The sequence below is a fragment of the Salarias fasciatus genome, chromosome 22, assembly GCF_902148845.1.
Source record: "Salarias fasciatus chromosome 22, fSalaFa1.1, whole genome shotgun sequence".
NCBI classification, from domain to species: Eukaryota; Metazoa; Chordata; class Actinopteri; order Blenniiformes; family Blenniidae; genus Salarias; species Salarias fasciatus.
Genome location: NC_043765.1, coordinates 30,536,712 through 30,547,862, shown reverse-complemented (window position 1 = coordinate 30,547,862; position 11,151 = coordinate 30,536,712). Strand labels below are relative to the sequence as shown.

Here is an 11,151-nt window from a genome sequence, read left to right as displayed (position 1 = left end):
AGAGAGAGAGGAGAGAGTGAGAGAGGCGAGAGAGAGAGAGGAGAGAGAGAGAGAGAGAGAGAGAGAGGAGAGAGAGAGAGAGAGCGAGAGAGGAGAGACGGATGAGGAAGCGGAGAGAGAGAGAGAGAGAGAGAGAGAGAGGAGAGAGAGAGAGACGGAGAGAGATGAGAGAGAGAGAGCGAGAGAGAGAGAGAGAGAGAGAGAGAGAGAGGAGAGAGAGAGAGAGAGAGAGAGAGACTTGCCCCTTTGTGTGTGTCAGTTCCAGTGTTCTGCCTTTGCTAACTGTTGCTGACAGAATTAAACAAAAAGACCAAGACTATTAGAAATATAGCTGCTTCCTGTGGGTGTTTTTTTTTTTTTTTTTTTTAGTTTCTTTGATCATCATGGTGGTACTTGGAAAGCCTAATTATTTCTGAGGTGGTACTCGGTTTAAAAAGTTTGAGAAACACTGTCCTAGTGGACAAGTTCCTCGGTTCCTCCAGTCTGTTCCTCAGTCGGTTCCTCAGTCGGTTCCTCCGGTCGGTTCCTCCGGTCGGTTCCTCGGTCGGTTCCTCGGTCGGTTCCTCGGTCGGTTCCTCAGTCTGTTCCTCGGTCTGTTCCTCGGTTGGTTCCTCCGGTCGGTTCCTCCGGTTGGTTCCTCCGGTCGGTTCCTCCGGTTGGTTCCTCCGGTCGGTTCCTCGGTCGGTTCCTCGGTCGGTTCCTCGGTCGGTTCCTCGGTCGGTTCCTCAGTCTGTTCCTCGGTCTGTTCCTCGGTTGGTTCCTCCGGTCGGTTCCTCCGGTTGGTTCCTCCGGTCGGTTCCTCCGGTCGGTTCCTCCGGTTGGTTCCTCCGGTTGGTTCCTCCGGTTGGTTCCTCCGGTCGGTTCCTCCGGTTGGTTCCTCCGGTCGGTTCCTCGGTCGGTTCCTCGGTCTGTTCCTCGGTCTGTTCCTCGGTCGGTTCCTCGGTCGGTTCCTCCGGTCGGTTCCTCCGGTCGGTTCCTCCGGTCGGTTCCTCCGGTCGGTTCCTCCGGTCGGTTCCTCGGTCGGTTCCTCCGGTCGGTTCCTCCGGTTGGTTCCTCCGGTCGGTTCCTCCGGTCGGTTCCTCCGGTCGGTTCCTCGGTTGGTTCCTCCGGTCGGTTCCTCGGTCGGTCAGTGACCTGCTGCCGTGTCCCTCTCCGCTCTACAGGAGTTCTCTACAACCAGTTCCTGTCCCAGGCAGACTTCGAAGTGCTCCGAGACCGAGCTCAGGTGAGTCCTGAAACCAGGTGGGGGGGGGGGACTGGGGGGCGTTCAGAAGACAGAACCCGGTCTCTGTGGAACCAGTCACAGGTCAGTAAATTCAACTTGTCTGTCCCCGCCCCTGTCCCCGTCCCCGTCGTCCAGGGTCTGGGCTGTCTGGTGTGGCAGGACGTGTCTCACCGGGTGATGGTCGTCACGCCGCAGGGACACAGCGAGGTCAAGAGGTTCTGGAAGCGACAGAGATCCAACACCTAGCAGAGCGCGGGGACGAGGGAGGACGTCTGAGTTCTGACCGCTGAGGACAGCGGGGACACTGAGGACAGCGGGGACACTAAGGACAGCGGGAAGCAGAGCTCCTCCTGCTCTGGATGGAGGCGCCTCAACATTCACTTTGTCTTTGTCTGAAAGCTGAACGTTCTCAACCTGGTGCTCAAAGGCACCAGGGCAGGCCTGTCCTGGTCCTGCTGGTCCTGCTGGTCCTGGTCCTGGTCCTGCTGGTCCTGGTCCTGCTGGTCCTGGTCCTGCTGGTCCTGGTCCTGCTGGTCCTGGTCCTGCTGGTCCTGGTCTTGCTGGTCCCGGTCCTGCTGGTCCTGGTCCTGCTGGTCCCGGTCCTGCTGGTCCCGGTCCTGCTGGTCCTGGTCCTGCTGGTCCTGGTCCTGCTGGTCCCGGTCCTGCTGGTCCTGGTCTTGCTGGTCCCGGTCCTGCTGGTCCTGGTCCTGCTGGTCCTGCTGGTCCTGGTCCCGGTCCTGCTGGTCCTGGTCCCGGTCCTGCTGGTCCTGGTCCTGCTGGTGGGTTTCAGACCTCAGCAGACTCTAGTTCCACTGCTGAATCTGTGTTTTCAGGTAAAATCCCGCCGCGGATTCAGACTTCAAGCCGGGAAGAAATGTTTTGAAAAGAAGTCAATAAATTCAGCAGAGGAAAGAGTGGAGTTTTCTCTGTGTCCCCCGTTCCGTTCCATCCCGCCCCGCCCTGTCCTGCCCCGCCCTGTCCCGCCCCGCCCCGCCCTGTCCTGCCCCGTCCCGCCCCGCCCCGTCCTGCCCAGCATGGAGCAGCAGGACGGAGGTCTGGCCGTCACAGTGGAGGACAGAAGTATTTGTCCCCTGCTGATTGAAGTTTTCATACTAAGACATAGAAGGACGGTCTCTGAGCTTGAGCCAGCTTTATTTAACACTGATAGAAAGAATACTAACTAATCTGCATGGGGCCCTGGGAGGGGGGCTGGACAGGGCTCCACTGGGGACTCTGTGGTTCTACTGGGGGACTCTGCTGGACAGAGACGGTGAGACCTGGAGGGGGGTCGGGACTCCAGCGGTGTTCTGTTATTGGACTGCTGTGAGCCACAGTTTGTCCAGCGGCAGCACCATGCTGCAGCCCCGGGGGTCCACAGCCCTTCAGCGGGACCAGGGAGCGGAGCTGGACCAGATCCAGATGGCCACAGAACGTGGTCAGTGGACAGACAGAAGCAACAGCCAATGAGAAGCAGAGCTGCTCTGAGCTGAACAACCATGAGGCTGGAACAGAGTCAACTGATGTCACAGCTCAGCAGCAGCCGGTCCAAACAGGGTTTAATGCTACTGCTGCAGCCGGACAGCTCCGGGGTGTTCCTACACACACACACACACACTCACACACACACACACACACGCGTTAATGCGTTAATATTTAGATGTTTACTTTGAAGAGTGTGGTGCGAAGATGAGCCAATCAGAAGCAAGGACTGTTTTTAGCCCCACCCACCAGTCTGTGTGCTGGTTCTGGATCAGCTGACTCGGGGTCAGTCCAGTCCTTGTGAAGATCCTCTGAACCAGGAGCTTCCTCGGCGGGGACCTGTGGTGTCTGTCCCTCCTGGACGGCGTCAGTGTCTTCTGGACTCGTGTCCAACCAGCAGTCTTCCCCATCAAATAAAATGTGAATGTTGTCGTGGTGTTGTGACTGTTTGGGGTGTACCGGTCGGCGTCTAGTCGTGGTTCCACATCATTTCCAGGAGGAAAAGACTAATTCCGCTCTACATATCACCTTTTTTCTGAATGTGTGTTCTGAGTGCAAAATTACTCGTTAGCAGACATCTTGAAAAATGGCCGCCACCTTGAATTTTTTTGCGGCCAGTGGGTTTAAACTAAACGGCGACCTCCAAAGAGTCTGTGTGCCAATTCTGCTGCTTGTTTCTGGAAAAGAACGACGGTTACAGTTTTCAGTCAACTGGAATCAAACATGGACAGAACGAGTCAGAAATGCTTTTAAATGTTGTGATTTTAAAGACAAACCTCTTTTGTGTAAAGCTGAGACCAGAATGAGGCTTTTAAAGTGTGGAGATACAACAGAGCGGCTCTGTTCACTGCTGAGTTACAAGAAACTCCACGGTCTGGGATCAGTCTGGGATCAGTCCCTGGGTCTGGGATCAGTCCCTGGGTCTGGGATCAGTCCCTGGGTCTGGGATCAGTCTGGGATCAGTCCCTGGGTCTGGGATCAGTCCCTGGGTCTGGGATCAGTCCCTGGGTCTGGGATCAGTCTGGGATCAGTCCCTGGGTCTGGGATCAGTCTGTATGGGATCAGTCCCTGGGTCTGGGATCAGTCCCCGGGTCTGGGATCAGTCCCTGGGTCTGGGATCAGTCTGTATGGGATCAGTCCCTGGGTCTGGGATCAGTCCCCGGGTCTGGGATCAGTCCCTGGGTCTGGGATCAGTCCCCGGGTCTGGGATCAGTCCCTGGGTCTGGGATCAGTCCCTGGGTCTGGGATCAGTCTGGGATCAGTCCCTGGGTCTGGGATCCGTCTGGGATCAGTCCCTGGGTCTGGGATCAGTCCCTGGGTCTGGGATCAGTCTGGGATCAGTCCCTGGGTCTGGGATCAGTCTGGGATCAGTCCCTGGGTTTGGGATCACTGTGGGTCTGGGATCAGTCTGGGATCAGTCCCTGGGTCTGGGATCACTGTGGGTCTGGGATCAGTCTGGGATCAGTCCCTGGGTCTGGGATCAGTCCCTGGGTCTGGGATCAGTCCCTGGGTCTGGGATCAGTCCCCGGGTCTGGGATCAGTCTGGGATCAGTTCCCGGCTGTGCGGCTCCGGAGCCGGGGGGGGAGGGGGCGGGATGAGCAGCAGAAAGTGTCCGCTGGAGGAGGGCAGCAGAGCGGCTGTTCGCTGCAGTCTGACGCGGGGAGGAGAGCCTCCGCTGCGGCCATCTCCCTCCCCCCGCTCGGCTCTGCCCCCGCCATGAACACCGGGCCGCTCGGGGAGAGCAGCGCGGAGCCGCGGCGTCCAGCGGCCGCGGCCCGGGAGGAGACCCCGGGAGACGAGGCGCAGGGCGGGGAGAGCAGCGCCGGGACCCGGCCGGAGGACGCCGGTTCCGGGAGCCGCCATGAGCCTGGAGAGGAGGAGCAGGACGGCCGGTACGAGGAGGAGTTAGACCCCAGAATCCAGGCACGTTGATCCGGATTCAGTCCGTCTTTTCTCGGTCACCAGAGGCTTTTCTGCCTGCGCCATCTCTCCACGCAGCGGCGACGAACCGGATCTCTGCCCCGGTTCCGTCTGAACCCGAATCAGAGTTACCCTCTTTTTTTAATGAACGCCTGCATATGTGAGTACATCAGGAGGTCCAACATGAGGCCCAGAGCCCACAACTGGCCCTCATAAAGAGTCAGTCCGGCCCACTCGACGAGCTGAGTGAAAATAATAAGAATCATCATGTTGTGGATCCTCCTGGTTCTGATCCATGTTCACCGCACTGAAAGACAGAACCGGGACGCTGATTCAGGCAGTGAAGGCCCTGCTGCTGTAGAAGGTTCTGCAGTCTGGGTCTGATTTCATTCCTGAAGTTTCTGTAAACACGACCGGCTGCAGCGGAGCTCTGGCTTCATGCTGTTCTCCCAGAAACGCTCATTTCTCTGTTTACAAGGTTCCACATGTCGGATCTACCAGAGAGCTCAGCTGAAAGAGCCCATTCTGTTCAGCGGGCCGAGCCTGGAGAGGCGGCTCGGCTGAAGGAACCCGGCGTCCCGACAGCAGCGGCCACCGGCGGCACCAGGCGGCGGCGGCCACCGGCGGCACGGGGCACTGGAGGCACCGGCCACCGGCGGCACGGGGCACTGGAGGCACCGGCCACCGGCGGCACGGGGCACTGGAGGCACCGGCCACCGGCGGCACGGGGCACTGGAGGCACCGGCCACCGGCGGCACGGGGCACTGGAGGCACCGGCCACCGGCGGCACGGGGCACTGGAGGCACCGGCCACCGGCGGCACGGGGCACTGGAGGCACCGGCCACCGGCCACCGGCCACCGGCGGCACGGGGCACTGGAGGCACCGGCCACCGGCGGCACGGGGCACTGGAGGCACCGGCCACCGGCGGCACGGGGCACCGGCCTCTGCTCAGGAGACTGACCCTGCATGTCTTGTGTTTTCCAGAAGGAGCTGGAGCACCTGAACCAGGCCAGCGCCGAGATCAACAAGCTGGAGCTGCAGCTGGACGTGAGACTCAAACACCCCGACAGATCCCTGAAACACATGATAGATCCCTGAAACACACCAGATCCCTGAAACACCCGACAGATCCCTGAAACACACCAGATCCCTGAAACACACCAGATCCCTGAAACACATGATAGATCCCTGAAACACACCAGATCCCTGAAACACCCCGACAGATCCCTGAAACACATGATAGATCCCTGAAACACCCCGACAGATCCCTGAAACACATGATAGATCCCTGAAACACACCAGATCCCTGAAACACCCCGACAGATCCCTGAAACACATGATAGATCCCTGAAACACACCAGATCCCTGAAACACACCAGATCCCTGAAACACCCCGACAGATCCCTGAAACACACCAGATCCCTGAAACACATGATAGATCCCTGAAACACTCCAGACACCAAATCAGCCAATCAGCATCTCCCTCAGCTCCTCCAGCCAGCCTCACATCCATGTCTGTGGGTTCCTGCCAAGCAGATTCTAAACCTCAGCTCAGCTGTGCGTGCGTGCGTGCGTGCGTGCGTGCGTGCGTGCGTGCGTGCGTGCGTGCGTGTGTGTGTGTTGCAGGACGCTCGCTCCAGCTACCGCCGGATCCTCACGGACTCTGCCAGGAGGCTGAACGCTCAGGGCTCCCAGCTGGGCGCCTGCATCGAGAAGGCTCGGCCGTACTACGAGGCCCGGCGGCTGGCTAAAGAGGTGAGCTGCTCCCAGGCTGCCGGGCGCCGGCGGGTTTCGTGCCGACGGCAGCTCTCTCACTGTCCTCCTGCTCTGAAGGAACAGCCACCTTCTCCGGTCTGGGCTCAGATTCCAGCCAATCAGCTGCCATCGTTAAACCAGAGCGTCAAACAGCTTTCAGTTCAGAGACGCTTTCAGCCCAGTGTCCTCCAGAGAGTCCTGACCCCCCCAGTCCTCCAGAGAGTCCTGACCCCCCCAGTCCTCCAGAGAGTCCTGACCCCCCCAGTCCTCCAGAGAGTCCTGACCCCCCCCAGTGCTCCAGAGAGTCCTGACCCCCCCAGTCCTCCAGAGAGTCCTGACCCCCCCCAGTGTCCTCCAGAGAGTCCTGACCCCCCCAGTCCTCCAGAGAGTCCTGAACCCCCCCAGTGCTCCAGAGAGTCCTGACCCCCCCCAGTCCTCCAGAGAGTCCTGAACCCCCCCAGTGCTCCAGAGAGTCCTGACCCCCCCAGTCCTCCAGAGAGTCCTGAACCCCCCCAGTCCCCCAGAGAGTCCTGATCCCCCCAGTCCTCCAGAGAGTCCTGAACCCCCCCCCGTCCTCCAGAGAGTCCTGATCCCCCCAGTCCTCCAGAGTGTGTGTGTGTGTGTGTGTGTGTGTGTGTGTGTGTGTGTGTGTGTGTGTGTGTGTGTGTGTTTTATCAGAACAGCACCCAGCAGCGCCACCTGGTGGCCCGTCCTGCATGGTTTTCAGTCTGAGTCCACCAGGCCTTCAGCTGCAGTTTTTCTTGTAAATGTAGATTTTTTTTAATCAATCAATCGATCGATTTATTTTTGTACAGTCCAGTATCACAACAACAGTTGCCTCAGAGGCTTCAAGAGTTGCTGAAGTGACTCCAGTCTGCATCAAGCCAGTTTGACTGAAACTCTCTGGTGTAAATCCAGTCACATGTGCTTGAAGCCGCTCCTCTCACTGTTGCATGCTGGGTATTTTCCCAAACCGCCCCTGCCAGCATGGCGTGAGGCGAGTTTGAGCGGTCGCCTCAGCGTATTTCCAAGCAGATGTTTTGTGTCGTGATGGAGCTACTGGGAGGAGAGAAGACTGAGTGCAGAGTTTACAATGTGTCTGCTGTTATCAGAATAAAGAGGAGCTGGTTCCTCTGTTCCCCCACGGCCCCCTAGGCCCAGCAGGAGACCCAGAAGGCGGCTCTGCGTTACGAGCGCGCCGTGTCCATGCACACCGCCGCCAGAGAGATGGTGTATGTGGCGGAGCAGGGCCTGCTGGCTGACAAGAACACCATGGACCCCACCTGGCAGGAGATGCTCAACCACGCCACCGCCAAGGTACAGTCACATCACACCATGTCATCACACTACACCATCACACTACACCATCACACTACACCATCACATTACACCATGTCATCACACTACACCATCACACTACACCATCACACTACACCATCACATTACACCATGTCATCACACTACACCATCACACTACACCATCACATTCCATCATGTCATCACACTACACCATCACATCACACCATGTCATCACACTACACCATCACATCACACCATGTCATCACACTACACCATCACATTACACCATCACATTACACCATCACATTACACCATCACATTACACCATCACACTACACCATCACATTACACCATCACACTACACCATCACACTACACCATCACATTACACCATCACATTCCATCATGTCATCACACTACATCATCACATCACACCATGTCATCACACTACACCATCACACTACACCATCACATTACACCATCACATCACACCATCACACTACACCATCACACTACACCATCACATTACACCATCACACTACACCATCACACTACACCATCACACTACACCATCACACTACACCATCACATTACACCATCACGTTACATCATCACATCACACCATGTCATCACACTACACCATCACGTTACACCATCACATTCCATCATGTCATCACACTACATCATCACATGACATCATCACATCACACCATGTCATCACACTACATCATCATATTACACCAGAGGTGCTCAGTCTGTTCCTGGAGAGCCCCTATCCAGCATGTTTTTTGATTCTCTCCTTGCTTTAACACACCTGAATGCAACGACAGGCTCATCCTTGTATTTTTTAGCTGCTTGGTGACGACACAATAACTGCATACAGGTGTGTTGAAGCAGGGAGAGAACGAAAACACGCTGGATAGGGGCTGTCCAGGAACAGGATTGAGCACTCCTGCATTACATCATCACATTACGTCATCACACTACATCTTCATATCATCACATCATGGTGTGCGTGTGCGTGTGTGTGTGTGTGTGTGTGTGTGTGTGAGAGCAGGTGAACGAGGCGGAGGAGGAGCGTCTCCGCAGTGAGCGGGAGCACCAGAGGGTCACCCAGCTGTGTCAGGAGGCGGAGGCTCAGGTCCAGACGCTGCAGAAGACTCTGAAGAAGCTCATCCTCAAGTCCAAACCTTACTTTGAGCTCAAGGCTCAGTTCAACCACATCCTGGAGGTGTGTGTGGCCACCGGTGTGTTCAGACAGGACACACAAATCATAGTCTCATCATTTATACCGGATTAAAAATCCAAAGCAGGCAGATGAAGCTGAGGTGGAAGCCTGTTGGAGTTCCAGAGCTCGGAGCAGCCAATCAGCCTCGACAGCCCACAAAAGGATCAGATATCATCAGTAACTGTCAAATGTGATACCAGCAACAGAAGCCACAGTTTTGTGTGAGTGGGTTACATTTCTTGATGAGGTTTTCAGATCAGAGGACACAATGTGGGGTGGAGAACCACCATCCACCCTCTGAGGCGTCACAAACCGCCGGCACAAGCGTTGGGCCTCTGACGGTCCTCCGAGGCCTGCAGCTGTCCGGGAGCAGGCACTGGGCCCAGACTGAGTCTTCAGAGGTCCCAGATGATCCAGCCTTTCAGCGTGTTCCTGGTTTTCAGTGTCTTCCTGAATCAGCCTTGGTCCTGAACGCCAGTCTCTTGAATGGGTTCTTCTGAGAACAGCCTGTTTCTGTCCGTCTCTGCTCACTCCAGGACCGCCTCAGGGAGAAGATGCAGCTTTTTGGTGTTTCAGATTAAGCGGTCACCCTGTTCACTGGTGACCAACAGCCTTCATTGCACCCTGTTGCTGCCGCCAACATGTTAAAACGCCAACAGGAATCTGTCGCTGCTGAAGCTGTTAGCCAGCATTGTGGGTCTAATTCAGCATCTGCTGTTAGGAGCTCAAACCAGGTCAACGGTCAACAGGGAAACCACTTGATCTGAAACACCTGTGCTAATGTTTACAGTGGATTAATGTCTATGGCTCTAGAAACATGTCGTTCAACCAGTTTGAACCAGAATGTGACCCAGAAGGAGAGACTCCTGGACATGGAGAAGAAGAAATATCAAACATGTTCCTTTGGTCGCTAATGCTAGCTCCTGCTAGCTCCTGCTAGCTGTGAGGGTTTTCATATACTACCTTTATTCAGTACATCACTGAAGAAAGTCTCCACTTTCAGAGGGAGGGGCTATCTCCAGAGGGAGGGGCTATCTCCAGAGGGAGGGGCTAATTCCTGTTTGTGGCTGCAGTGCTGAGCTGTGGTGAAGAGTGAGGACTTCCACAGGTCTTTCTGAACCCTGCACTGATCTGAATTATGTTCCTGAGGCCGCCTGAAAGCCTGAAGACCATACAGTGTGAGTTTGTGACTTGTTACGGGGTGAAAGTGTCTCCTGTCTCCGTCCCAGGAACATAAGTCCAAGGTGGTCCAGCTGGAGGAGCAGGTGTCCGGCGTGAAGACCCAGTACTCCGTGGCTCTGAGGAACCTGGAGCAGATCAGCGAGCAGATCCACGCCCAGCGGGGCCGGAGCGGGGCCATCCGCGGGGGGAGGAGCTCCCCGGTGGGGGCCGAGGCCGAGGTCCGGGCCGGGGCCGGGGTTCGGGTCGGCGACTGGACGGAGGGGGAGAAGACCCGGCTGTGGGTGGAGCGGCACCGGGAGAGCGGCTGGGGGCGGAGGGAGCGGGCCGGCTCCGACTGCACCTCCGTCCTCAGCCTGCAGACCATCGCCTCCGACCTGGAGAAGTGTGACTCTGTGGAACACCTGGAGGACCTGAGCGACCCCGAGGAGCCCCGGAGGTCCGAGCGGCAGGGCAAGGAGCGGCAGCAGCAAGGGCCGGTGGCGCAGCATCACCGTAGCCGGAGCCTGTGACGGCCGGCGGCCGCTAGAGGGGCCGCTAGAGGGACTTCTAGAGGAGCCGCTAGAGGGGCTTCTAGAGGAGCCGCTAGAGGGGCCGCTAGAGGGGCTTCTAGAGGAGCCGCTAGAGGGGCTTCTAGAGGAGCCGATAGAGGGGCCGCTAGAGGGGCTTCTAGAGGAGCCGCTAGAGGGACCGCTAGAGGGACCGCTAGAGGGGCCGCTAGAGGGACCGCCAGAGGGGCTGCTAGAGGGGCTTCTAGAGGAGCCGCTAGAGGGGCCGCTAGAGGGGCCGCTAGAGGGGCCGCTAGAGGGGCTGCTAGAGGGGCCGCTAAAGGAGCCGCTAGAGGGACCGCTAGAGGGGCCGCTAGAGGGACCGCTAGAGGGGCTGCTAGAGGGGCCACTAGAGGGGCCGCTAGAGGGGCCGCTAGAGGGGCCGCTAGAGGGGCCGCTAGAGGGGCCGCTAGAGGGACCGCTAGAGGGGCTGCTAGAGGGGCCACTAGAGGGGCCGCTAAAGGAGCCGCTAGAGGGACCGCTAGAGGGGCTGCTAGAGGGGCCACTAGAGGGGCCG

General features: G+C 57.7%; 1 protein-coding gene across 1 annotated transcript; it reads left to right on the top strand.

Annotated features, from left to right (window-relative positions):
- Window positions 1-4,335: 4,335 nt before the first annotated feature.
- Window positions 4,336-11,122, top strand: LOC115409042 (SH3 domain-binding protein 5-like). The gene is made up of 6 exons (XM_030120008.1): window positions 4,336-4,628; window positions 5,611-5,673; window positions 6,253-6,381; window positions 7,537-7,698; window positions 8,737-8,910; window positions 10,137-11,122. The coding sequence occupies exons 1-6, from the start codon at window positions 4,422-4,424 to the stop codon at window positions 10,596-10,598; spliced, it is 1,197 nt and encodes a 398-aa protein (XP_029975868.1). The 5' UTR covers window positions 4,336-4,421; the 3' UTR covers window positions 10,599-11,122.
- The last annotated feature ends 29 nt before the right edge of the window (window positions 11,123-11,151 follow it).

What these genes read in the sequence shown, in the direction of transcription:
- LOC115409042 (XM_030120008.1), top strand. Translation starts at nt 4,422, where the DNA reads ATGAACACCGGGCCGCTCGGGGAGAGCAGCGCGGAGCCGCGGCGTCCA. An exon ending in AGCTGGAGCTGCAGCTGGAC is followed by an intron (nt 5,674 to 6,252) that starts GTGAGACTCAAA and finishes TGTGTGTTGCAG; the next exon opens with GACGCTCGCTCCAGCTACCG. An exon ending in TCAACCACGCCACCGCCAAG is followed by an intron (nt 7,699 to 8,736) that starts GTACAGTCACAT and finishes GTGTGAGAGCAG; the next exon opens with GTGAACGAGGCGGAGGAGGA.